The 27,922-nt window shown below is 43.4% G+C and overlaps 1 protein-coding gene across 1 annotated transcript; it reads left to right on the forward strand.

The window, feature by feature from the left end:
* Window positions 1-4,653: 4,653 nt before the first annotated feature.
* On the forward strand, window positions 4,654-14,046 carry LOC138071600 (SLAM family member 9-like; the record flags this gene model as incomplete). The annotated part of the gene is made up of 5 exons (XM_068963108.1): window positions 4,654-4,753; window positions 9,091-9,432; window positions 11,428-11,700; window positions 12,427-12,690; window positions 13,973-14,046. Coding segments are annotated over 5 exons (1,053 nt in total), but the record flags the coding sequence as incomplete, so codon positions are not given.
* Between the last annotated feature and the right edge of the window lie 13,876 nt (window positions 14,047-27,922).

Genomic DNA, 27,922 nt, shown 5'->3' on the forward strand with positions numbered 1-27,922 from the left:
TTGTTATGAGCCACACAGTCAAAGGCTTTAGCGTAGTCGATGAAACAGAGGTAGATGTTTTTCTGGAATTCCCTTGCTTTCTCTATGATCTAGCAAATGTTGCCAATTTTTTCTCTAATTCTTCTTTCTTTTTTAAACCCAGCTTAGACATCTGGAAGTTCTTGGTTCATGTAATCCTGAAGCCTAGCTTGTAAGATTTTGAGCATGAGCTTACTAGCATGGGAAATGAGTGCAATTGTCCCACGATTTGAACCTTATTTAGTGCTGCCCTTCTTGGGAACTGGAATGAGGACTGACTTTTTCCAGTCCTGTGGCCACTGCTGGGTCTTCCAGATTTGCTGACATATTAAGTGAAGCATTTTGATAGTATTGTCTTTTAGGGTTTTAAATAACTTTAAAGCAATTCCACTAACTTTATTGACAGCAGTGCTTCCTAAGGCCTAATTTACTTCATGCACTAGAATGACTGTCTCTGGGTGACTGACCACACTGTCATGGTTACTGGAGTCATTGAGATATTTTTTTGTACAGTTCTTTTGTGTATTCTTTCTGTCTCTTCTTGATCTCTCTGCCTCTTCTAGGTCTCTACCATTACTGTCCTTTATTGTGCCCATCTTTGCGTGAAATGTTCCCTTGATATATATAGTTTTATTGAGGAGAACTCTAGTCTTTCCCCTTCTGTTGTTTTCCTCCGTTTCTTTGCATTGTTCATTGAAGAAGCCCTTCTTGTCTCTCTTTGCCATTCTCTGGAAGCCTGTGTTTAGTTGGATGTACCTTTCCGTTTCTCCCTTGCTTTTTGTTTCTCTTCTTTCCTCAGCTATTTGTAAAGCCTCCTCAGATAACCACTTTGCCTTCTTGTATTTCTTTTTCTTTGGGATGGATTGGTCACTGTCTTCTGTACAATATTATAGATCCCCACCCATAGTTCTTCAGGCACATTGGTTACTAGGTCTAATTCCTTGAATCTATCCTACACCTCCACTGCATATTCATAGGGGATTTGATTTAGGTTTTACCTGGCTAGCCTAGCGGTTTCCCCCACTTTGTTTAAACCTGAAATTTTCTTATGAGAAGCTGATGGTCTGAGCCACAGTCAGTTCCAGGTCTCGTATTTGTTGACTATATACAGCTTCTCCATCTTTGGCTACAAAAAGTGTAATCAATTTGATTTCAGTATTGACCATTTGGTGATGTCCATACATAAAGTCGTCTCTTGTGTTGTTGAAAAAAGGTGTTTGCTATGACCAGTGAATTCTCTTGGCACAATTTTGTTAGCTTTTGCTCTGCTTCCTTTTGTACTCCAACGTCAAACTTGCCTGTTACTCCAGGTATCTCTTGATTTCCTACTTTTGCATTCCAATCCCCAATTATGAATAGAACATCTTTATTTGATGTTAGTTCTAGGTGGTCTTCTAGGTCTTCATAGATCTGATCAACTTTAGCTTCTTCAGCATTGGTGTTAGGGGCATAGACTTGAATTACTGTGATGTTGAATGGCTTGCATTGGAAAGAAACCAAGATCATTATTATTATTATTATTATTTTTTGAGGCTGCACCCTAGTACTGCATTTCAGATTCATTTGTTCATTATGAGGGCTACTCCATTTTTTCTTGTGCTTCTTGCCCCAATAATAGATATAATGATCATCGGAATTAAATTTGCCCATTCCTGTCCATTTTAGATCACTGATTCCTAAGATGTTGATGTTTATTCTTATCATCTCCTGTTTGACCACATCCAATTTACCTTGATTCATGAACCTAGCATTCCAGGTTCCTATGCAATACTGTTCCTTGCAACATTGGATTTTACTTTCATCATCAGATACACCCGCAATTGAGCATTATTTCTGCTTTGCCCCAGCTGCTTCACTCTTTCTGGGGCTTAGTAGCTGTCCTCTGCTCTTCCCTTTTAGCATTTCGGACACCTTCAGACCTGGGAGACTCAATATGACATCTTTTGGTGTCATATTGAGAGGGTAACAGGCAGGAAGGCCAGGGGTCTCCGAATGGAGAAAATAGCCTGCAAGTGTCAGACATTTTTATCTCCCTTAAGCGGCAGGAAGAAACAAACTAGCGATATTTTTTTTCTTCTCTATACAAATTTAAAAGGAGGTTTCTCTTAAAATTCTGTGTTGCCGTAATGACACCTGGTTTCACTTGAAGTTAACCATTGCCTTTTTCTTATGGAAATGTTTATCTTAAGCTATGCTAATGTACTATGCATTTACCCCAAACTCTGTCTTCAAGTCGGTTCTGCCTTTTGGGCTCAGAACCTACTTGATAAACCAGTATGTTATACTCCGATGTCGTTCCTCTAATCTATGTAAATGACACTATTTGTATGGTGCTCTGCCCTTCTTCAAGATTCAAGTTAATCCTTTTATGGCCCAAGATGAACCATTTGGAGCCAAGATTATCCCAAAATACATCCTATGGGTGAGGGGTCTGGTGCCATTCTAAGTTTTGAGACATTCCTTTCTTTCATTAACAGACTGCTGGTGACTATATAACATCCAGCTAAAGACTAGCAGGGGGATACTCTTTCTGCCCCCTTCTGATGCCTATGTCAGAAGCTTTCTCTATCTCCTTTATACTTTAATAAAACTTTGTTACACAAAAGCTCTGAGCAATCAAGCCTCATCTCTGGCCCCAGATTGAATTCTTCTCCTCTGGGGGCCAAGAATCCTGGCGTCGTAATTCAACAACAACCTTTCAATATCCTTTTGTCTTTTTATATAGTTCATGAAGTTCTCATGGCAAGTATACTGGAGTGGTTGGCCATTCCCTCCTCCAGTGGATCATGTTTTGTCAGAATTCTCCACTATGACCCGTCCATCTTGGGTGGCCGTGCATGGCATGGCTCATAGCTTCATTGAGTTATGCAAGCCCCTTTGCCATGACAAGGCAGTGATCTGTGAATAGGTTGAAGTCCTTAAGAGAATCAATTTATACATTTGTAAAATCAGTCAAATATTATCAAAAGTCCCTAAAAAAGTTTGTTAAAAGTTTCTTGATTAGTAAATAGACCAACATGATTTGTAAGCTGAACTGGCCTTAAGGCTGACCAAGGTTTTTAATTTATTTTTTAATAAACTGAATATGAATTCTTAAAAATATAGCCTATGAATGATTTTCTATGCACTAAAACCATCTTTAGGTAAATAAATGGTAATGGGGGAGTTTTATTGATTGGAAAGTAGTTTGCTAAGATCACAAGGCTAGGAAGCAGCAGAGGCAGGATTCAGATCAAAAAGTTTCCCACCTATCCCACTGCATCCAATCCCCAGGCTAAGTCATCCGCATCACTGTATTTTTCTATTTATGTGAGTTTCTTCCCCACTGGCGTATGAGCAACATGCTTGCAGAGACTTCTTTTCATCTTTGAATTAGCAGTCTCAGCGCAATGCCTTGAATAAATGAGTGAGGAGAACCCAGTGAGACTAGCATCCTGGAGCACCTCCAAGAGAAGGTTTCAAGCAGGGAGGGTTGCAATATCAAATTCCACCGAGCAGTCACATAAGATAAGGGCCAAAGGGTCTATAGCATGTGACCAACGGGAGACCACTTGTGACCTTCTTAAAAGCAGCATGGATTCTCTTCAAGTTTTGTCAGGATGTATAGTCACCATACACTAATGACTAGGGAGATGCTTGTCAAAATTTGAGAAGTAAGGGAGCCAACGGGGGACACTAGTCAAATCACATCCTACAGAGATGTCAGCGGAGTTTGCATAGCCTCGCAAAGCCATCAGGACTCTTAGGTGTGGAGAAGAAGGGAGGGATCTCTATACCTGCCCCAGCTCTACCTTTTCCCTCCATCCACCCATGGATCAGGACTTTTAAGACAACTCTCTCAACCATACCACCAACAGGCCAAGAGAGCAAAATAATATCTGGTAGTCCTTTGTGGTTGGAGGTAGATGTGGGCCCAAAAGTCTTTTCTCCTGGGTCTTTCCAGCCTTGTTTCTGTGCTAAAGAAAGTACAGTATGTAAGAACTAAATTCATGTCATATGCTGATACTGAGTTAGTCACTAGGAACTAAAAGATGAAAAAGGTAGACCCTACCGTCAAGGAGCTGAGAGTATACTGGGGAAAGAGTATGAGAGTAAGCAGACTTTTATAGTAAGCAAGGTGGATATAACCATAGAGGTGAATAGGAGGAAACGGAGAGGCCCAGAAGAGGGCACCTGTTCTGGCCTGGGGTTTCAAGGAAGTCTTTCCCCAGGTGGTCACAACTTTAATGGGAGAATGGGAGGGTGGTGGAGAAAGGTGAACTAGGTGGCAGGGACTAGGGTAAACCAGGTTGCAGCAACCATTTCCAGCAGTAAGAAATCGTGTGTGGGGAGTCCTGGATGGGAGACGTGGTGACAGAACATGAGACCAAGCTCAAGACGGGAAGCCAGCAGAGCCTGAAGGATTTTGTCCTCCAAGACTGTCACCTTAGTTAGACTAGCTTATAAGCGGTGGGGGACCTTGGAAGGGTTTAAAGTGAGGCTGAGACATTGTCAGCTTTGGCTTATAGCTCACTCTGCTGCTTCTCATGCTTCTTTCTTTCATGTTCCTTTATTTTTACATCCTGTGACTCAAAGCTACATGTGGTTAAACTGAGCTCTGAAAGTGGGAAATGAAGGTCTGTGGGCTGACATTTATACACGTACGGTCCGTTGGCCGTCCTGAGGCGGGCCAGTCTGCTGTATAGAATGGCCTTTTCTCCCCTGTGGTCCTTGCTCCTCCTTGGTCTTCTCCCTGGTGAGTCTGTCCCTGCCACTACCTCCCAGGCACCTCTACCTCCTTACACTTTGGGAGGTCATTTTCCCTGGAGGTGTTGCTTCACTGGGAGCCAGACTGTGTGTAAGTGCTTGTATATGTGTTTGAGGCAGGGAGGGAAGTAGTGTGTGTGAGGTGTGTGTACTGTCATCTCAGATCATGCAAACCCTGATTGTGTCTTGTCACTCTCACACTGCTAGTGAGTCACAAGGAGCCTGGACGTCCTTACCAGGACGTTACCTGACTTCCTGTTGGCCCCCACTCTAGCCTTTAGGGTGTGCCCTAAGCCTGCCATAGAATCCCCTAGAGGTGTTTAAAACTTGGCAGTTTATAAAGAACTTTTACTCAAATTTAAAATAGTCTGATTCCCCCAACAATCTTGTAGTATAGATAAGGCAGAGAGTATTAAGCCCACTTTACAGAAGATGAACTAAGACATAAGGTGACACCTTCTGGCACACAGCTGGTGATCTGTGAGAATGGAAGTCAGCACAGCTGTGGGAATGCAGAAGCAACAAGGAAACTCAGAACCATACTGTCTCCAACCAAATTCACAGAATTGAAATTCAGAGAACGGATTCCTCTCAGGTTCCCCTTGCCGCCACGTTCCTGTCCTCCCACAGAGTAAATGAATCAGTCAGCTTCCCTTCTTCCGTGGTGTTCAGGTCATGCCCTTGGCAATCATTGTCCATGGGGGCATCCTTTGGGCACATGAAGAAATGGGTGAGACAGATGGTCTTCTCCAACACCACACTTCAAAAGCATCAATTCTTCTGCACTCAGCTTTCTTTATAGTCCAACTCTCACTTCCATACACGTCTACTGAAAAAACCATAGCTTTGACTAGATGGACTTCTGTCAGCAAAGTAATGTCTATGCTGTCTAGGTTTGTCATAGCTTTTCTTCCAAGGAGCAAGTGTCTTTTAATTCCATGGCTTCAGTCACCATCTGCAGTGCTTTTGGAGCCCAAGAAAATAAAGTCTGTCACCGTTTCCATTTTTCCCCCATCTATTTGCCATGAAGCGATGGTACTGTATGCTATGATCTTAATTTTTTGAATGTTGAGTTTTTAGCCAGTTTTTCCACTCTCCTCTTCACTTTCAACAAGAGGCTCTTTAGTTCTTCTTTGCTTTCTGCCATAAGGGTGGTGTCATCTGCGTATCTGGGGTTATTGATATTTCTCCCGGCAATCTTGATTCCAGCATGTGCTTCATGCAGCCTGGCATTTCACATGATGTACTCTGCTGCTGCTGCTAAGTCATTTCAGTCGTGTCCAACTCTGTGCGACCCCATAGACAGCAGCCCTCCAGGCTCTGCCATCCCTGGGATTCTCCAGGCAAGAACACTGGAGTGGGTTGCCATTTCTTTCTCCAATGCATGAAAGTGAAAAGTGAGAGTAAAGTTGCTCAGTGCAGCCCACCAGGCTCCTCTGTCCTTGGGGTTTTCCAGGCAAGAGTACTGGAGTGGGGTGCCATTGCCTTCTTGGATGTACTCTGCATATAACTTAAATAAGCAGGGTGACAATATACAGCCTTGATGTACTCCTTTCCCAGTTTGGAACCAGTCTGTTGTTCCATGTCCCATTCTAAATGTGGCTTCTTGACCTGTGCATACAGATTTCTCAGGTGGCAAATCAGGTGGTCTGGTATTCCCATCTCTTGAAGAATTTTCCAGTTTGTTGTAATCCACACAGTCAAAGGCTTTGGTATAGTTAATAAAGCAGAAGTAGATATTTTCCTGGAACTCACTAGCTTTTTTGATGATCCAGCGGATGTTGGCAATTTGATCTCTGGTTCCTCTGCCTTTTCTAAATCCATCTTGAACATTTAGAAGTTCTTGGCTGATGTACTATTGAAGCCTGGCTTGGAGAAATTTGAGCATTACTTTGCTAACATGTGAAATGACTGCAATTGTGTCATTCTTAGGCATTGCCTTTCTTTGGGATTGGAATGAAAACTGACCTTTCCCAGTCCTGTGGTCACTGCTGAGTTTTCCAAATTTGCTGGCATATTGAGCGAAGCACTTTAACAGCATCATCTTTTAGGATTTGAAATAGCTCAGCTGGAATTGCTAGTGATGCTTCCATAGGCTGAAGGAAACTGGGAGGGAGGCATGGCTGGACCAGAAGTATGGAGCTCAGCTAAGGCCCCAGAAATGAAGCAGCACTTGAACTAAGCTTAAGGAATCACTGTACTCAAGGGTGAGCATAGCTCCTTGATCAAGGGTGGAATTCTTCCAAGCTCGACTGAAGGTTCTGGGCCAACTTGGGACAGGAAGATCCATCTGGTGTCAGCACTGCCTTGGCATGCTTCCAATCAACTTGCACATTCCTCCAAGTGGAGCCAGAAGAGCTGCAGGGGAAGAAGGAATACCAGGCTATAGGGTGGATTCTGTGGCGGGCACATGGGACACTGCATGTCCCCCAGTGTGCAGTGCCCACTCCCACAACGTAGCAAACTCCCTCCTACTCCTCGTCACCACAGCTACTATCACAGGACTTCTCAGTTAAACTTTCAGCAGAAAAGCCTCACCTCATGGCTCAGAATCGGTGATGTAGCCAGTACTTCTGGATTCCAGTTTGAATCAGAACCTGCATCCCTCACTGGGCCAGGCATTGTTTTCTTTTTAAACAGCTATGCAGCAGACCTGAGTCAGTTTCAGACTTTCTGCCTCCTGGGACTGCATGTCGGTGTTATAAAAAATAGAGATGGGTTGCACTACTTGGAGTGGGTTCTTCTTTTATATATATATATTTCTCTTTAAGAGTGCTAACTAGTTTTGGTGAGGATGCAATAAGATGTAGGCACCAACTTACTTCAGTGACATTGAAAGAGTGAGTGAGTGTTAGTTGCTCAGTCGTGTCTGACTCTTTTTGATCCCATGGACTATAGACCACCAGGTTCCTCTGCCCAGGGAACTCTCTAGGCAAGAATACTGGAGTGGGTTGCCATTCCCTTCTCCAGGGGATCTTCCCGACCCAGAGATCGAACTCAGGTCTCCTGCATTGCAGGCAGATTCTTTACCATATGAGGCACCAAGGAAACCCTCAGTGACATTAAGTATCTTGAATAATACCATAGTGAAGTATTTATGTGATTGTCTAATTTAACACAAAATCCTGGAAGATGGCAACCCTGTTTCACAGGTTAGAAAACTTGGACTCAGAAAGGTTAAGTAACTTGCCCAAGATCACACAGCTAGCACTTGGTAGAGCAAGGGCTTGAACTGACTAGTGCCCTGGAGTTACACTCTTCTTTCAAGTGCATTATAGGCTGGTATTCAAATGCTTGTCCCTCTCACCCTGCTTAATGTGGCCTGGCCAGCACAACACTAGCCCCCCTGCTCTAGAAAGATATGTTCCCAGATTCTGGCTGTGCCTGAGAGGAGCTGGCTTTTGTCTCAGAAGTGGCCAAATAAGCAATCATGGGGGATGCTGCAAGGCAATTCTTGTGTGGATGCGACTGGGCTGGATGATTTCTGTTCCTTTTCCCTGAATTGGCAAGGATGGACTCACAGAAACATTAGAGATTATCCACCTCTTTCCCCCCACACCAGGGCCCCTCCCAAGGATTTTGCTTACTCTCCAGGGCACTTAGCACCTGCAACCTTTAGGACAGCCTTCATTGATTATTTCCTTATATGTTAATTAATTACTATAAATGTGGAAGAAACCATTGTGGTGTGGAGGTTGTCGTTTTTCAGTCACTGTCATGTCCGACTCTTTGCGACCCCAAGGACTGCAGCACACCAGGCTTCCCTGTCTTCTACTACCCCCCAGAATTTGCTCAAACTCATGTCCACTGAGTCAGTGATGGACTCTCTCATCCTCTTACATCCCCTTCACCATTTGCTCCCAATCTTTCCCACCATCAGGGTCTTTTCCAGTGAGCTGGCTCTTTGCATCAGGTGGCCAAAGTATTGGAGCTTCAGCTTCTGCATCAATCCCTCTTGAGTTCTAGTTCTGTCTATTACTAGCAATGTTGTCTTGAGCAAGGCACCTAAATTCTGTGTGTCTCTATTTTCCCACCTCATGCGAAGAGTTGACTCATTGGAAAAGACTCTGATGCTGGGAGGGACTGGGGGCAGGAGAAGGGGACGACCGAGGATGAGATGGCTGGATGGCGTCACGGACTCGATGGATGTGAGTCTGAGTGAACTCCAGGAGATGGTGATGGACAGGGAGGCCTGGCGTGCTGCGATTCATGGGGTCTCAAAGAGTCGGACACGACTGAGCGACTGAACTGAACTGAATCATGGCCCTGACTCTCCCTCAGGCCTGCTGTGAGCCTTCAATGTAACAGGCTGTTCTCTGTCTGCAGGACCAGGGGCTTCCAGAGCCCCCACGGTGGTAACTGGGACCCTGGGGGGCTCTGTCACTCTGTCCCTGCAGCTGCAGGATGGACAGCAGGTGGAGAGCATCTCCTGGGTATGTCGCTCGGTCCCTGGGGCAATAGCCACGGTAACCTTGGTAGAAGCTGGAGGACCAGACACCTTTCACCAGGCAGACTCGTGGTACTGGGGTCGTCTGAGTGTGGTGGGCCCAGACCGCTCCCTGCAGATCAGCCACCTGAGTTGGGCAGATGCGGGGTCCTACCGAGCCCATGTTAATCTTCAGAGCTCCCGCCTCACCCACACCAGGGAGTACAGCCTGCACGTCTACGGTGAGTATCTGGGGTATGGCAACAGGTGTGTGTGTGTGGAGCCTGTCTTTCAGTTACTTTTATAGCCTTTTCCACTTCCCTTTTAGAAACAATTATAGTTTTCTTTCTAATTATGAGACTAACATGTGTTTAACTGAGAAAAACATGGAAAGTAGAGTTGCCTGGGAGAATATCCTAAAAGATGTTGATGGCTGGGATGTGTCCCAGACCAATTGCAGTAGAATCCCTACATTTGGGCAGAGAATGGGATTTTGGGCCCTGAGAACCAGCTTCTGCCACAACCGACTTGTGAAGTCTTAAGCCTCCTCCTTGCTAAAATAGAACATTACCTTTTGTGAGAATAAAATTCACGAGAAAGAGCTTTGTAAAGCTCTGTACAGATGTAGGAGAACACTACTATCACATTCCTCAAGGAAATGTCAGTGATTGTTTTAGCAGGGGAAACTATAAAGAATACAGTGGGGCGGGGGTGCCAGGCACACACAGCAGCAATGTTGGCCAGTGGAGACACAGTCAGGCACTTTTAGATTTAGCCTGTTTATTACTTATGTAGAGAGGGAGAGGGGCCAAAGGGCTCAGATCCCGGGGTCCTCATCCCACAGCCCAGAAAGGGTGACACTGAGGCTAAAGGGGCCAGATGACCATAATGGGAGTTGCTGAGAAGCCAATTCTAGACTGCAGAGAAGTTTCATAGTCAGCAGCTCTGTTCTGTGGGGTGGAGCAGGAAGTCTGGGACCTCAAGACAAAAACAGTCTCATGACAGGAGGGACCAGTGGGAGGCCCGTGGGAGATGGCTTCAAGGAAATGTCTCACATGCCACCCACTTCTCATGTTCTGGGAGGATCACAAGGCCTTTGCAAGACTTGGATTAACTGTGATTCCAGTCTTTGCCTGAGGGACAATGTTGCCGTGGATGGCAAGTTCACCAGGCAAGGTCACCAGGATCCTGTGGCTGGAAGGTATCAATGAATCATGAGGATGAACACAGGAAGATGAGTGATTGTGGGAAAGTGGAGGACCTTCTCATACAATTTCCTGGGTTATGGAAAGGGGAATATTCCTAATATTAATAGATGAAGGGTTTTTTTTTTTTTTTTTAAACTTGGGTTGACAGAATTGCCCTGATCAGGTTCACATGGTTGGGGTGAAAGCATTTCTGTCATAAATTGGCTTGGAATGACTGTGGCCCATTCCTCAGACAGAACAAGGGAACACTGGGTGGAGGGCTGTTGGGACCTGGGGTAGGGCTGTTCACCCAGAGGTGGTGGGAGAGCCCCTCTCACTGTGCTGATGGCTGTTCTGGTAGGACAAGCTCAGTGTGGATTCTGAACAGGATATAAGGCTGTGCTAACTGATCAGAGTTGGGGTCTTCCAGAGACGGTTTCTGGGGCAACAGTTATGATAAAAGGCCAGATTTTCATGCTTCACAGGGCATTTCCCAAGTCACGGTTGTCCCATGACAGCTTTGCTGGCAGGTAGGAAAGTGCAGGTCACTCAGTGGTGTCCAACTCTTTATGACTCCATGGACTATACAGTACAGTCCTTGCTAAAATAGAACATTACCTTTTGTGAGAATAAAATTCATATTAAAAATCAGAGACATTACTTTGCCGATAAAAGTGCCTCTAGTCAACGCTATGGTTTTAACAGTAGTCATGTATGGATGCGAGAGTTGGACCATAAAAGAAAGCTGAGCACCAAAGAATTGTGGTGTTGAAGACCCTTGAGGGTCCCTTGGACTGTAAGGAGATCAAACCCATCAATGAAGCTACTATTTCATACTATTGTTCCAAGAATCAGAGGAGATATTAAGTGACATGTCTTATAAAGTCCAAAGCTCTAGAATAGATGTGGGCAGAATTCTATCTCTGTTTTTTCTTGTGTGTATTCAGTGTGGTGCAGGGGCTTGGTGGCAGCACTTCCTACTTCTGCCCCATGAAGGGAAGGCCCAGAGCAGTTTGCCAGTCCTCAGCTGGTTCTTTTTTTGACACACAGAGCAGTTGACCCAGCCCCATGTCACAGTGAGCACCAGGATTAGTGGGAATGGACACTGCCTCATCATCCTGACATGCGTGGCAGAAAGCAGAGGAGGCACTGTGACCTACAGCTGGACACCCCTGGGACCCCAGACCGCTCTGTCCCATGGAGGGTCTGTCCTGAATGTCACCTTGCGGCCTGGGGACAGCGCGCCAAACTTCACCTGCACAGTCAAGAACCCAGTCAGTAACAGTAGCTCCCTTCCCATCCTGGTGCCGCCTTCATGCTCAGGTACCTGGAATCCGAGCATGTACCCTGCTTGACAGCTCTGAAATGGAAGGTGGAGGAAGAAGTCCTGTCTCCTTCAGGCCCCGAGGAGAAAGGCAAACACTTGAGAGAGAGTGGGTGGGCCAGGGTGTGTCCGAGTCGTCGGGGAGAGGGAGACCCACTGGAGTCGAGGGGGAGCCTGGAGGGGTCTGGGCAGGAGGGGATGGCTGAGACCTGTGGCTGCCCTGAGCGGGCAGGGAGGCCCTGATGCAGAAGCTGTGGTTTTTCTCTCTCCATCTGCAGGGCCAGGAATCGTGGGCAGCGAGGAATCAGCAGGGGAGACAGTGATTGGCACCCTTGGGAAGTCAGCCACTCTGCCCCTGGAGGTCCCAGTGGGGCAGGAGGTAGAAAAGGTTCCCTGGAGCTCTCAAGGCCTTGTTGCTATTGTGCAACCAGGACCAGCAGGGGAGCCAATCCTGGTTGCTGGGGCTCAGCGACCCTACAGCCAGCGGCTGAGCGTCCCCCGCCACAGCTACTCTCTTCAGATCAGCTCCCTGAGGCTGCAGGACTCCGGCCCCTAGAGAGCCTGGACAACTCTGCATAGCGCCCCAATCAACATCACCAAGGATTTCATCCTGCATGTCTATGGTGAGGGGGTTAGAGGACTTACGTTTGGACTTGACCTTCCCTCTCCTCTGCTTGGCCAGGCTGGAGCCTTCTCATAGCTTGAACCTTCCTTTCTGGGCACAGAGAAACCGCAGGAGCCCAAAATCACAGCCAGCTCTCAGATCATGAAGGATGGGACCTGCTTCACCCTGGCCTGTTTGCTGGACCAGGCTGGAGAGGATGTTCAGTACAGCTGGGACCCCCGAGGCCAGGGGGCGGTTGTGTCACACGGGGGCACCACTCTCAGCATCTCCTGGAGATATGGGGTCAGCGACAGCTATCACTGTACACTCAAGAACCCTGTCAGCCAGAGCTCCAGCTCAGTCTCCGTCAAGCCCCTCTGCTCAGGTAACTGCTTCCTTCTGAGAACCCTTCTCTCCCAGTCCAGATTCTCAGCATGCCTGCCTGCCTTCCTTGGGGTTCTGGGAATGATTGAAGAAAAGGAGGGCTGGATTAGTTTGCAACAGGGAGTGTCTCTGGGGTGGCTGGAGATGAGAACTTGGGAGCTCTGCTCACCTTCTGTCGGCCCCGTGCCTAGACGTGTGGCAGGCTCAGCTGGGTAATGGCTCGTTCCTGGGGCTCCCTGAGGAAAGCTGGTTCACTCACCCCATTCAGCCCTGCAGAGCCCCTGGAGGAGGGGCCCCAGACCTCCTTGCCTGTGAAGCTTCTGCCCTTTTCCTTGCCTGTAGCTGCTCTGAGAGGGCAATGGGACTGTGTTCCTCTGGTAGGCAAGGGTAGCTTCTCCTGGCTTCCACAGGCCACGGCAGGAAACCACCTCAGTCCCAACACACCTGTCCCTCTCGTCTTCTCCACTGACTTCTGAAGCGGTTGTCTCTGCTTCCTGTCTCTGGTTCCTCACCAACCATCCACTCTTCAACCCCTCATGGCTGGTTTGTCCCAGTGGCGTCCTGATGGCTAAGCTCATGGGTTACTCCTCAATTGTTATCCCTGACCTGCTTTCCTCAGGCACCTGGGCAGCTCTCTCCTGGACTTTTTTCTCTCCAGCCACCGTCCTTTTCAGGAATGATGCTGTCCTTTGCCCAGCCTCTCCCCACACCTCTTCCTTTCTTCCTGTTGCCAAAGGCAGAGAGTCAGGTGTTATTTAGAACACTTACCTTCCCCATGCTACCTGCCCATGCTCACACCTTCCTTGCTTCACATATTCTTCACCTGGTCTCCTAACTTCTCTCCCCTCCCTATCACCCTCCTGATGGTGCTGCTAGGACTTCTAAGTGAAATAAGTGCTTGTGTTTCTTTTCTGCTTAAAACACTTCTGTGTCTGCCCAGTATCTAAAGTATAAATATTTTAGCACCTCTTTGTTCATAAGCAACACACATTTACAGAGCATTTTTAAGGCCTATGTTGTTCTAGTCATTGAAGATATGGCGAAGAAGAGGTCTGGATAAATTCCCACCCCTTGGGGAACTCACAATCGTCACCACCTCCAGCTAACTCTAGTAAATGACTTTAGAAGAACCCCAAGCATGCTGTAAGATGGCCTTTGTGCACGTGTCTGTCTCCTCAATTGAATCATGACAAAGCCCATGCTTACCTTTCTCTGCCCTCCAATACCCAGCTTGGAATAGATGTTTAAACTGTGATCCTAACCTGTGATCATTGTTAATTCAGGTTCCTTCCTACCCTGCTGCCTGAGGAAAGAGTTCCTTCTCTTTTTGATCCTGGGAGCTTTGCAGATTAAATAGATTGGAACTTGACATGTGGAAAAGCCAAGAGTAGGAATGTGAAAAGAAGCTCACTCTGTGAAACACAGATAAGGAAGTTTACACAGAGAAAGAAAGAGGAATATGGCCTGATACCCAAATCTCCAGGTGTGAGAGAGAAACACCTGTACTGATTAAAGCATGAAATTGATTTTGTTTGCAAACTGAGTTCAAAACAATGAAGAAACGGCTACGTATTTTCTGTTTAAAACCATCTGCTTATGTTTTAATTGTGTTTTAACGTGTTCAGAAAGAAAAGAGGCTTATTCAATTTAAGAAAAATTAAATGGTTTGAAATATAATATATAATGATAATAAAATTGTTAAATATTGTGCATAGATATTATTTTTTGTTAAAATTTATGTAAATGGGCTGAGAGGGCCCAGATTCAACTTAAATTTTGTCTCCTTGGAGCATTCTTTCACCACCTTATTTAAGCAAATCTTCCTGGGTCATTGTACCCAGATGGTTTTGTCAAATTATCATAATTTGTAAGTTTACGTTAATTTGTTAGTTTACTTGTTTTTTGTCTATCTCCCCCACAAGACATTCAGCCATCGAGGGTTCTTGGCTTATGGTAGATATCTCAATATATATTTTTTAACACATGAATGACTAGGTGGATTAGAGTTGAGAACATTCTTTTTAAGATTTGAGGACTATTAGGAAGTTTCATAAACATTGGAGTCCTATATGATTGCGCATTTTTTTTCCTTTCTGCTTTTGATAAAAGGAAGAAAAAAAATGGAATCTTTAGCCTAAAATTTCCTTGAGTGTTCAATAGCTAGCCAAAGAAAGAAACTGGAGGTTTTGACAGCAAGCTGCTTTGACGTGCTAAATAGATTGCTCTAGAGTTAGAACCATGTGCAAACAATGGAGCCAAAAGTATAATTTAGGTGAGAGAATGACCTTGAACATCTCTTTTTCACTCTCGATTACTTTAGTTTCTACTTCACTTACAATGAAGATTGACACTCCATCCATTACAAAGATTCTAGTAAAGTATATCCTGAAATATAAATAGGCAGCCAAGATCACAAGATATTTGAGGAAAACTGTGAATGAGAGTCTCCAAACAAACAGAATCAGTTAAAAAAAGAAAAAAGAAAAAAAACTTGAAAGAGAGAGCATGCAGGGAGCAAGGGAAAAAAAATACCCCCCCCCCCAATCTGTATTTAATATTCTTAGAAACATGAGAAGATATTACATTTTTTAAAAGGAATAGAATGGAGCATGATGGAGTAGGAAGACCCTGAACTCTCTTCCTCCCATAAACAAAGAAAGAAAGTGAAGTCGCTCAGTCGTGTCCAACTCTTTGCTACCCTGTGGACTGTAGCCCACCAGGCTCCTCCATCCATGCGAGTCTCCAGGCAAGCATACTGGAGTGGGTTGCCGTTTCCTTCTCCAGGGGATCTTCCTGACCCAGGGATCGACCCCAGGTCTCCCGCATTGCAGGCAGACACTTTAACCTCTGAGCCACTGGGGAAGCCCATGGGCACACAAATTATAACTGTTTACAGAGAACTATCAATCAATGAGAAAAGCTGGAAGACTAGCAGAAAAGACTTCCTAAAACTAAAGAGACAAGGAAGTAGCCAGAGTGAGACATGGTATAGTCAAGACCAGTATCCTCGGGTAGACCATCCACAAATAAGAGGGCCACTGCAATTACAAACGTTCTCCCCAGGGAGTGAGTGGTCTGAGCCCCATGTCGAGATCCCCAGAGCAGAGGCCCTCCACGGGGGGAAGATGAGCCCCCGGAATGTTTGGCTTTAAAGATCACTGGGGCTTACTTGTGGGAGAGCCAGAGAGCTGTGGGGAATAGAGACTCCACTCTTTAAAATTTTTTTAAATTTTATTTATTAATTTTTGTTGAAATATAGTCAGTTACAATACTGTGTTAATTTCAGACTTATAGCAAACTGATTTATCACCCCCTCCACCTTCTCCTTTGGTAACCGAAAGTTTGTTTTCTATGTCTGTGAATCTGCTTCTGTTTTGTAAATAAGATTTGTGGTTATCAGAAGCAGTAAGGTAGGAGAAGGGAGAATTGGATGAACTGGTGTTTAAAAAGTGCAAGCTTTCAGTTATAAGATAAACAAATACAGGGATGTAATATACAGCATGATAAACATAATCAAAATTGATGTATGTTACATGTAAAAGTAGTTAAGAGGATAAATCCTAAAGTGACATTTTTTGAGGTCACATATTATGAAGCCCTACTGGTAGGATTCAGAGTTCTGAAGGCACAGAAAAGGTGGAATTGCTAGATTACTTGATGCCTGTATTTGACCACATTAAGCTAAGTTTTACAAGTGGAAGAAAGAAATGATTGGCTTGAGGAAAAACCAAGAGCTGTTAGAAAGGAAATGCAGTCGTAATGCTCTATGTGACTCAAATGTGAGTATATATTATCTTTAATATTGAATATTAGTTTAACAAAAAGGTATGTCACCACTCTCCTGGTAGACTTTGTGGAAAGTTTTTGTGTTGTTAAGGGGGAATGTGGGGTGGCAGTGAGCAAGGCAAAGAAGCGTAGGGTATAAGACAGCCAAATACCCATTCCCATAGCATGAAGTCAATAAATAGTGCCTGAACTCAAGAAATAGCAGAACCAGATATATTATTTCTATATATCAAGGGAATATAAGAAACAAAGAATTGATGATAGTTACCTATGTGAGAGAGAAGTTCCGTCGTGTGGCAGAGGTTGACTAATTTTTGCTATGTTTTATGTTACTAAGTTGAACTTTAAAGGCCATATGTGTGTATATATGTAATATTTAAAAAATTAAAATACTAAAAAACATAAAGAGATAAGGAACAACAACAACAACAACAACAAGACAATTAAAAGTTCTAGGAAGCTGACTGGGGTTGGGAAGACTTAGATAGGAGATGGGAGTTCCTCAGAACAGTTTAAACAAAGGTGCAGGGATAGCCAGTAAAACTTTAGTTGAAACAAATAAACTTAATCACTGTTGGATATCTTTTCAGTAAATCCAGCTTCAATTATGCATTTAGCATAATTCAACATTATTAATGAGTTAATATTTATGCTTATTGAAAAGATAATGAAGTGCCCTAACTGAGGAAGTCATTCTGGGGCTGTCAGTGATCTTGTGTACTGCTCACACAGCTGTCTATCAGGTGGCCCACACAGCATGCTCTGTGGCAGGACATACATAGTGATTGACGGCACAGACTTAGAATGTGAACCTGTGCCACTCTCTGCATCTGAAGAGAACCAGCACCCTTCACTCATGGGCTGTAGGCTGGCACTGGGATATGGGGGAGAAGGAAGAATTTGTTCAGGGTTTGTTTTAGAGACCATGCAGAAGTCACCAGTGTTTGTGGGAGCAGAGTACTTTATCACTAACCTCAGCTGGGTAGCAACATGGGAGGCTTATTCCTGATAGAAACGATCCTGAGGGACTTCCCTTGTGCAGTAGATGGGAAACAGCCTGCCTGTGAGTGCACACATGCCGCAGAGCATGCGTCACACCTACTGGAGCCCAGGTGCTGTAGGACCCCCCCCCAGCCACAATTACTGAGCCTGTGCTGCAGCTACTGCAGCTCTTGCACCTACTGAAGCTCTTGCACCTAGAGCCTGTGCTCTGCAACAAGAGAAGCCACAGCAGAGAAGCCTGCACACCGCAACAAAGAGTAACCCCCACTCTCTGCAACTAGACAAAGCCTGCAGGTGGCAAAAGACTCAGCACAGGTCGTGTATACATATATATATATATATATAAAGATCCTGAGTTATTGTAGCCCTCAGAAATCTAGGTGAGAAGAGGCTCAAACCCTGGTCTTTACCCATAAAAAGCTGAGGAAAGTGGGTGTTTATTACATGCTATTTTATGTGTGAAGTGTGACCTGAGTGTTGTCTAAGTGTTAGGCATGGCCGGAAGCACTTGGGTGTTGCAAAAAGAGGTGAGAACACGAAGGAATGACTGACTCTCAGAAGTAAATTAGTTACAGTTGTATTATTGTTGTTGTTCAATTGCCCAGTCGGGTCTGACTCCTTGTGACTCCATGGACTGCAGCACACCAGGCTTCCCTGTCCATCACCAACTTCTGGAGCTTGCTCAAACTCATGTCTATTGAGTTGGTGATGCCATCCAACCATCTTGTCCTCTTTTGTCCCCTTCTCCTCCTGCCTTCAACCTTTCCCAGTATCAGGGTCTTTTCCAATGAGTTGGCTCTTTGCGTCAGGTGGCCAAAGTGTTGGAGCTTCAGCTCCAATTCAGTATCAGTCCTTCCAATGAATATTCAGGATTGATCTCCTTTAGGATTGGCTGATTTGATCTCCTTGCTGTCCAAGTGACTCTCAAGAGTCTTCTCCAACACCACAGTTTAAAAGCATCAATTCTTCAGTGCTCAGTTATCTTTATGGTCCAACTCTCACACCCATATGTGACTACTGGAAAAATCATAGCTTTGACTATATGGACCTTTGTAGGCGAAGTGATCTCTCTGCTTTTTAATACACTGTCTAGTTTGGCCATAGCTTTTCTTCCAGGGAGCAAGTGTCTTAATTTCATGGCTGCAGTCACCATCTGCATTGATTTTGGAACCCAAGAAAATAAAGCCTGTCACTATTTCTATTCCCCACCCCCCATCTATTTGCTATGAAGTGATGGGGACCATATGCCATGATGTTAGTTTTTTTGAATGTTGAGTTTTAGGCCAGCTTTTTCACTCTCTTCATTCATCTTCCTCAAGAGACGCTTTAGTTCCTCTTCATTTTCTGCTATAATGGTGGTGTCATCTGCATACCTGAGGTTATTGATATTTCTCCCAGCAATCTTGATTCCAGCTTGTGTTTCATCCAGCCCGGTATTTCTCATGATACACTCTGCATATAAGTTAAATAAGCAAGGTGATGATATACAGCTTTGACATAATCCTTTCCCATTTTTGAACCGGTCCATTGTTCCATGATTGGTATGAAAAAGTAAATTGGCAGTCTAGACTATGGAGCAACAAATTGTTGGGAAAGCCCCCTTAGCTTTTCTCCATTGAAAAGTAAACAGATTTTTACAATGTGGCTTCTTTCCCCGCCTGTTCTCTCTCTGCACTCCAAAGTACAGCCATTAATGCCCCGTGGCTGCTATGGAGCCTCTGTGCTATCATACCTGCTTCTCCCCTTGCCCAGAGGGCTGATTGCCCTTGTTCCATCTGGCTGGCTCTCTCTTCTCTGTTCCCAAAATTCTTTATCCAAACTCAAATCTGTCCAGCTGCTTCTTGATTCATTTATTTTTCTCATCAGATCAGAGCTTTTTGAGGTTAGGAGTCACGCCTTATTTATCTCTGTTTCTTGACCATAGCACACAGTGCTGTTGTTCTTTAGTTGTTAAGTCATGTCTGACCCTTTTGTGATCCCATAGGCTGTAGCCCAGCAGGCTTCGCTGTGCATGTGATTTCCTACTCAAGAATATTGGAGTGGGTTGCTATTTCCATCTCCAGGGGATTTTCCCAACCCAGGGATTGAACCCACGTCTCTTACATTGACAGGCAGATTCTTTACCACTGAGCCACCAGGGAAGCCCATAGAACACAATAGGTGGCCATTAAATGCTTCTTGAGTGAGTGAATTAAAAAATGAATGAGTGAATTATTAATAAAATCTCTGTGGAAGATGGAGCACAATCATTTCTGTTTGTCTACACGACAGTGGGTAGAGTCTAGTTGGGCAGTATCCGCAACTTTACAGTTGTTTATTTTAAATTTTGAAGCAATAAGAAAGTCCAGAAATAGACATGAAATTCCAGAGTATCTAAATCCTCTATCCTACAATTCCTATCAGTCTTCTAGGGCACTTATGTGTCTTCTATAACAATTACATTCTGCCTTCTTTTCTCTGTGCTCTTTTTAGACTTCTTTCCTAATTATATTACCTCAATATTCTTCCCTCAGAAGGATTAAGTAGATACAATTTGGCAGCTTTACTCCATGAAAATACTGTATGTGTTTTTCCAGTTCTCATGAAGCTTAATGTACAGATATTTTTCATATGGTTTTATATTTCATTCAAAGAGAATATATAAAAACAACTGACTATAATGAGAATCTATGATCAGCAATCTATTAATATGTTCGTAGTTCAGATAAATACAATCCTCAGTTCAATTCTGTTCAGTTCAGTTGCTCAGTTGTGTCCGACTCTTTGTGACCCCATGAATCGCAGCACACCAGGCCTCCCTGTCCATTACCAACTCCCGGAGTTCATCCAAACCCATGTCCATTGAGTTAGTGATGCCATCCAGCCATCTCATCCTCTGTCGTCTCCTTCTCCTCTCAATCTTTCCCAGCATCAGGGCCTTTTCAAATGAGTCAGCTCTTTGCATCAGGTGGCCAAAGTATTGGAGTTTCAGCTTCAACATCAGTCCTTCCAATGAGCACCCAGGACTGATACCCCTTAGGATGAACTCGTTGGATCTCCTTGCAGTCCAAAGGATGCTCGAGTCTTCTCCAACACCACAGTTCAAAAGCATCAATTCTTTCGTGCTCAGCTTTCTGTACGGTCCAACTCTCACTTCCATATATGACCACTGGAAAAAACCATAGCCTTGACTAGACAGGCCTTTGTTGGTAAAGTAATGTCTTTCTTTTTAATATACTAACTAGGTTGGTCATAACTTTCCTTCTAAGGAGTAACCTTCTTTTAATTTCATGGCTGCAATCACCATCTGCAGTGATTTTGGACCCCAAAAAATAAAGTCAGCCACTGTTTCCACTGTTACCCCATCTATTTGCCATGAAGTGATGGGACTGGATGCCATGATCTTAGTTCTCTGAATGTTGAGCTTACAATCCTAGTATCTAAATATTTCAATTTCTTTTTATTGTGTTTTTAAATAAGAGATGGGGCTTCCCAGGTGGTGCAATGGTAAAGAATTTGCCTGCCAGTATAGGAGACACAAGAGGGCTGGGTTTGATCCCTGGGTGGGGAAGATTCTCTGGAGCAGGAACTGGCAACCCACTCCAATTTCCCTTGCCTGGGAAATTCCATAGACAGATGAGCCTGGTGGGCTACAGTTTATGGGGTTGCAGAGTCCAACAGGTCTGAGAGACAGCACTAAGTAAGAGACTTTTCCTAAATAGAAGTTATAAATTGTAAAAACAAACAAACAAACAAAAGCTTAAACTGGACTAGTACATTGGATGAATTTGCTCATGGTTTTCCAGCTAACACCATGAGGGGACAGCAGCAAGCTGACCCAGGGCATTTTTTAAAATATAAATTTATTTATTTTAATTGGAGGCTAATTACTTTACAGTATTGTATTGGTTTTGCCATACATAGCATATGCACCGAGGAAACCAGAATTGAAAGAGACACATGTACCCCAGAGCTTTTTTTATTTTGTTCATTGGTCCTCACCACAAGGGCTGCAGCACACCAGGCTTCCTTCACTGTCTCTGCAATTTGCTCAAACTCAAATCCTTTGAGTCGACAATGCCATCCAACCATCTCATTGTCTGCCCCAACTTCTTCTGCCCTCAATCTTTCCCAGCATTGGGATAATTTTTCCAATAAGTCAGTTTTTCACCTCAGGTGGCCAAAGTATTGGAACTTCAGCTCCAATTCAGTACCAGTACTTCCAGTGAATATTTAGGGTTGATTTCCTTTAAAAATGACTGATTTGATCTCCTTGCAGTCCAGGGGCCTCTCAAGAGTCCTCTCCAACACCATAGTTCAAAAGCATCAGTTCTTTGGTGCTCAGCCTTCTTTATGGTCCAACTCTCACATCCACTTGCTTTATGTTTTGTTGGAAAACCCCGAAGTCACTAGTTTGCATTGTGATTTTGTTTTCATAATTTCCTTATTTTTTTAAAAAAAATAGGTGCTTCCCTGCTGTCTCAGTGGTAAAGAATCTACCTGCAATGCAGGAGACCTGGGTTCGATCCTTGGATGGGGAAGATACCCTAGAGAAGGACGTTGCAAACCACTTTAGTATCCTTGCCTTGGAAATCTCATGGACTGAGGAGCCTGGTGGGCTACAGTCCATGGAATTGCAAAGAGTCAGTCACAAGTGAAGTGATTTTTTGGTAAATGTATATAATAATTTATTGTTTGCAGATGAAGAATCTCAATTAGGCACAGAGCAGTTAGAAAGGTTGTTCAAAGCTTCAGGACCAAGGAAAGGAATACTATAATGGAGTTCCAGCTTCATTTCACCCTGGAATTAGTGGGGGAATAGTAGTGACTTCCTCATCATGATACAACCAGCTGACAACAGGTGCAGATGTATTGCTAACTGGGCAAACCACTTTGGCATTTTCTCCTGTTTGAACTACTTCTCTGAAAGAGAGTTTTTGGTGAATTTCCAAAAGAACAATAGCTTCTTGTGTCTGTCCTTTGGCATTTGTTACTTGACAAGATACATCTGTGCATCTTCTGTATTTGCAATGTAGATGGTTAATTGTGACCTAATACCTTCCTTTTGTATGACTACCTTCTGTTTGAAATTACCTTCTTTCCTTGAGGATTATACTAGTCTATACTTTCACTAGTATTTGCTGTACATGTGAAAAATAGAGGTTTGACCACACTAAGCTCTACTTTGCTAAGTGAAATTGTCACCTTAAGAGGAGTTTTTTTCTTTTCCTTTGTGCTTAGTCTTGCTCAGAGTGTGCTTGTGTGCAAAAGACTTGCACCCAGAACTTCAGACCAGGGTTCCTTGCTTTCTGTCTGTTTTGGTTTCTCATCTGTGAAACGTGAGGTTACATTGAGTTACCCTTAGAGTCTCTTCCAGCTCCAAAATCATGTGTATCAGGTTTAAACAGGAGAAGGATGGCTCTGATCTGGGCTGTGTGAATGAACAAATAAATGAAACAGAGGGGAGTGTTAAGTACTTCACTTTATCTGTGAGCACTGGTCTACCACTTCTTGTCACATGCTTCACTATTTTAATTGTCCGATTAACAGCTATTCCCAGGTTTTCAACTACTCTTTATATTTAAAGGTCTGGAGAAGGAAACGGCCACCCACTCCAGTATTCTTGCTTGGAGAATCCCACGGTCAGAGAAGCCTGGCAGGCTCCAGTCCATGGGGTCGTGAGAGTCAGACACGACTTAGGGACTACACCACCACCACCACACTTAAAGGCCTAAAGGCTCAGTTCCGAATGAAATACATATGATTAGGCATGGCCTCCTAGGTAACTTGTTGAATGATTATCATGTAATAAATTCTCTGCTAAACCCTTTTCATGTATGAGTACCTTTAATCTTTAATCCCACTATGCACCTATGAAGTAGAAATTATTATCTATATTTTCTAGATAAGGAAACTGAGATTCAGAGAAGCCTACTGGTTATAGGACCATGGCTATAGGATCAGGAGGAGATATATAATACCCAGAGTTGTTCCCTCTTTTCTCTCATCTGTTTTCAGGGTGGCAAGAGTAATTCAGGTTAGTGATTAACTACCATTGGAAACATGGACATTTCTTTATCTTTCCCATTTTTAATTAAGAATTCTTTTATATACTTTTGTTCCCTGGTGCTCCAAGTCAGTGTACCCCTTGGTTTTTGTTTTGCCTAATGTCAACCAAAAAATAATGCAGGGACCTGCAAATAAGAAAAGAGCTTAGGGGATTTCTCTGGTGGTCCAGAGGTTGAGACTCTGCACTTCCACTGCAGGGGGTACAGGTTTGATCCCTGGTCAGAGAACTAAGATCATGCATGGTGGGCAGTGTGGACAGAAGAAAAGTTTGTGTAGGGTCTTAATTATCATTGTGGTTTTCTCAAGGTATACACACAGTAGCGGGATTATTGGATCATATAGCAGTCCTGTTTTTAGTTTTTTACCTCCATACTCTTCTCCATAGTGGCTGTATTAATTTACATTCTCACCAACAGAGCAAGAGGGTTCCCTTTTCTTCACATCCTCTCCAGGATTTATTGTTTGTAGATTTTGTGGCCATTTTGACTGGTGTGAAGTGATATCTTATTGTAGTTTTGATTTGCATTTCTCTAATAACGAGCAAAATTGAGCATCTTTTCATGTGCTCGTTCACCATCTGTATATCTTCTTTGGAGAAATGTCTGTTTAGGTGTTCTGCCTATTTTTTGATTGGGTTTTTTTTTTTTTTAATGTTAAGTTGCATGAGCTGCTTGTATATTTTGGAGATTAATCCTTTGTCAGTTGATTCATTTACAAATATTTTGTTCCATTCTGAGGGCTGTCTTTTTGTCTTATTTATGGTTTTCTTCACTGTGCAAAAGTTTTTAAGTTTAATTAGGTCCTATTTGTTTATTTTTGTTTTTATCTTCATTACTGTAAGAGGTGGGTCAAAAAGGATCTTGCTGCAATTTATGTCAATGAGTGTTCTGCCTATGTTTTCCTCTAAGAGTTTTATAGTGTCTGGCCTGACACAGTTAGGTTTTTAATCTGTTTGAATTTGTGTATGATGTTAGGAAGTGTTCTAATTTCATTCTTTTACCCATAGTTGTCTGGTCATTGCAGCACTATTTACAACAGCCAGGACATGGAAACAGCCTAAATGTCAGTTTACAGATGAATAGATAAAGAAGATGTAGTACATAATACAATGGTATGTTACTCAACCATAAAAAGGAATGAAATCAGGACATTTGTAATGAAGTAGATGGACCTAGAATCTGTCATACTAAGTGAAGTAAGTCAGGAAGAGAAAAACATATATTGTATATTACTGTATATGTATGAAATCTAGAAAAATGGTACAGATTGCCCTATTTGCAGGGCAGGAAGAGAGACACACATAGAGAGAATGCACATGTGAACACAGGAAGGGAACGGGAGGGTGGGATGAACTGGGAGAGTAGCATTGGCATATATACACTGCCATGTGTAAAACAGATAGCGAGTGGGAAGTGACTCTATAGCAATGGAGCTCAGTGGTCTGTGATGACTTAGAGTGGTGGGATGGAGTGGGGTGGGAGGGAGGTTTACAGGGAGGAGTATATGTGTCCTTATAGCTGATTCACTTTGTTGTACAGCAGAAATTAATATAACATTGTAAAGCAACTATTCGTTGTTGTTGTTCAGTTGCTAAGTCATGTTTGAGTCTGTAATCCCATGGACTGCAGCACACCAGGCTGCCCTGTCCTTCTTCATTTCCCAGAGTATGCTCAAACTCAAGTCCATTGAGTTTGTGATGCCATCTTATCATCATCCCCTTCTCCTCTTGCCTCCAATCTTTCCCAGCATCAGGGTCTTTTCCAGGGAGTTGGCTCTTTGCATCAGGTAGCCAAAGTGTTGGAGCTTCAACTTCAGCAGCAGTTCTTCCAATGAATATTGAGGATTGATTTCCTTTAGGATTGATGGATTTGATTCCCTTGCTGTCCAGGGGCCTCTCAAGAGTCCTCTCCATCACCACAGTTAATTCTTTGGTGCTCAGCTTTCTTTATGGTCCAACTCTCACATCCATACATGACTTCTGGAAAAGCCATAGCTTTGACTATGTGCACCTTTGTAGGCAAAGCGATATTTCTGCTTTTTAATATGCTGTCTAGGTTGGTCATAACTTTTCCTCCAAGGAGCAAGTGTCTTTTAATTTCAAGGCTGCAGTCACCCTCTGCAGTGCTTTAGGAGTCCAAGAAAATAAAGTCTGTCACAGTTTCCGTTTTTTCCCCATCTATTAGCCATGAAGTGATGGGACCAGATGCCATAATCTTCATTTTTTGAATGTTGAGTTTTAAGCCAGCTTTTTCACTCTCTTCTTTCACTTTCATAAAGAGGCTCTTTAGTTCCTCTGCTTTCTGGCATTCCACACTAGTTCCACTACATTGCTTCCATCATATCTGACTCTTTGCAACCCTGCCAGGCTTCTCTCTCTGTGGGATTCTCCAGGCAAGACTACTGAAGTGTGTTTCCATTTCCTTCTCCAGGGGCTCTTCCCCACCTAGGGATCAAAACTGCATCTTTTAAGTCTTTTGAATGAAGCAGGTGGATTCTTTACCACTAACGCCACCTGGTTAGGGTGGTATCATCTATATATCTGAGGTTATTGATATTTCTTCCAGAAATCTTGATTCCATTTTTTGATTCATCCAGCCAGCATTTTGCATGATCTACTCTGCATGTAAGTTAAATAAGTTTGGTGACAAAAGCAAAACAACTATACTCCAATAAAAAAAAAAAGAATTTTAATTTAGGAGACTTTGATTTGGGTAACCCTCAAAGGGTATAAAGAATGTTCTGAGGAAGAGAAAGAGTCAGAGGCTTATAAAGACAAAAAGCACGATGATGTTAAACGTTGCCTATTGAAAATTGTGATTGACTCTGAAGCTATTTAGGGTAGGGGAGAAATAAAAGACTCTCATGAATTATTGCAGGGTAAGAGTCCAGTAAGTATAATCTTGAGTTCTCCCAGTAAGTATCCTGAGTTCCTGGTGGATGTTCTGGATGACTTCATTAGGACAATAAGTGCTCAAAAGGACAGATTCCCTCCTGCCTGAGACATGTGTAAGTCACATTTTGTTAATGGTTTCTTGGCTCCATTTTAAAGAGCTCTCTTAGCAATACCAACTCCATTTTCACTAGTTTGGGGTGGAGATGGTGTGGAAAAGCAAGAGCAAAAACTGTGTTTTCCTAGCTCTGGGGAATTCTGGTCCCCACAACTGTCTTCTTTTTTATACTGTTATTATTTTTAATTGTAGGATAATTGCTTACAGTGTTGCGTTGGTTTCTGCAGTACAACACGCTGTCTTTTAATTTCCTGGTCTTTGGTCTCCTTCCACTTTCCCATCACTCACCTTGCTGTCCACAATCTCTGAAGGGTAAACCTCAGCTGTTAACTTCTGCTCTCCTTTGAACTCATCTTCATTTCTTAACCTGGACTTTGGTCAATTGCATCCTTCCCAGCCTGACTCAGCTCCAGGATCATTCCTTTTGGAAGCTGATCCATTGAGGCTGTGCCAACCTCATATGAAGAACTACTTTGGCAAAGAGGAAACAATTCTTAGCCCTTGGTACACACCTTTCAGTTCTTACCTGCCATCTCTTTTCTTAGTGTTTATACCTTTGTCTCTCATTTTTATTGTCAGCAACTGAAAGTGTGGTGAGCACATTGATGATGCATAATAGATATTATTTGCAAGAATAAAAGATTTAATAACTGGAAAAGATGAACAACAGCACGTTTCATTTTAAAAGAATGTCCAGAGCAGAATTATTTGTAAGCCCAAAATCAAAACCAAACCAGATCAGTAAGGCAAAAGATAATCTTTGGCCTATTACCTCTTGTGTAAAATGGTTATATTTATTATGAGGATTAAATAAGTATATAGATATGTATGTATATGTGTATATATATATACACCCATACATGTTTGTGTATATACATATACCAATATTTTAAATGTTTAGAATGATGCTTTGTGTACAGTCAATACTCAGTAAATATTCAATATTATAGATTATTATTTTACAGTTGGTGAACTCTTCTCTCTTTCTGGTCACCTTCTTGACAAATTGTAATAAAGGGCACACTTAGGACTTTCTTGGTGGTGCAATGGACAAGAATCTGCGTGCCAATGCAAGGACACAGTTTCGAGCCCTGGTCCTGGAAGATTCAACATGCCACGGAGCAACTATGAACCTGTGCGCCACAACTACAAACCCACGTGCTGCAGTTACTGAAGCCTGTGTGTCTAGAGCCTGTGCTCCAGGGCGATAGAAGCCACCTCAATGAGAAGCCCGTGCTCACTGTAACTAGACAAAGCCTGTGTGCAGCAACAAAGACTCAGCGCAACAAAAAACTTATCCGCAGGGTCTTTGACATTCCTCCTTCCGAACGGTGGAGCCCAACTGCCCACCCCCACCTCTGCCACAGAGTTGGCTATTAAAATAAACAA

The sequence above is a fragment of the Capricornis sumatraensis genome, chromosome 2 (assembly GCF_032405125.1).
Source record: "Capricornis sumatraensis isolate serow.1 chromosome 2, serow.2, whole genome shotgun sequence".
Taxonomy (NCBI): domain Eukaryota; kingdom Metazoa; phylum Chordata; class Mammalia; order Artiodactyla; family Bovidae; genus Capricornis; species Capricornis sumatraensis.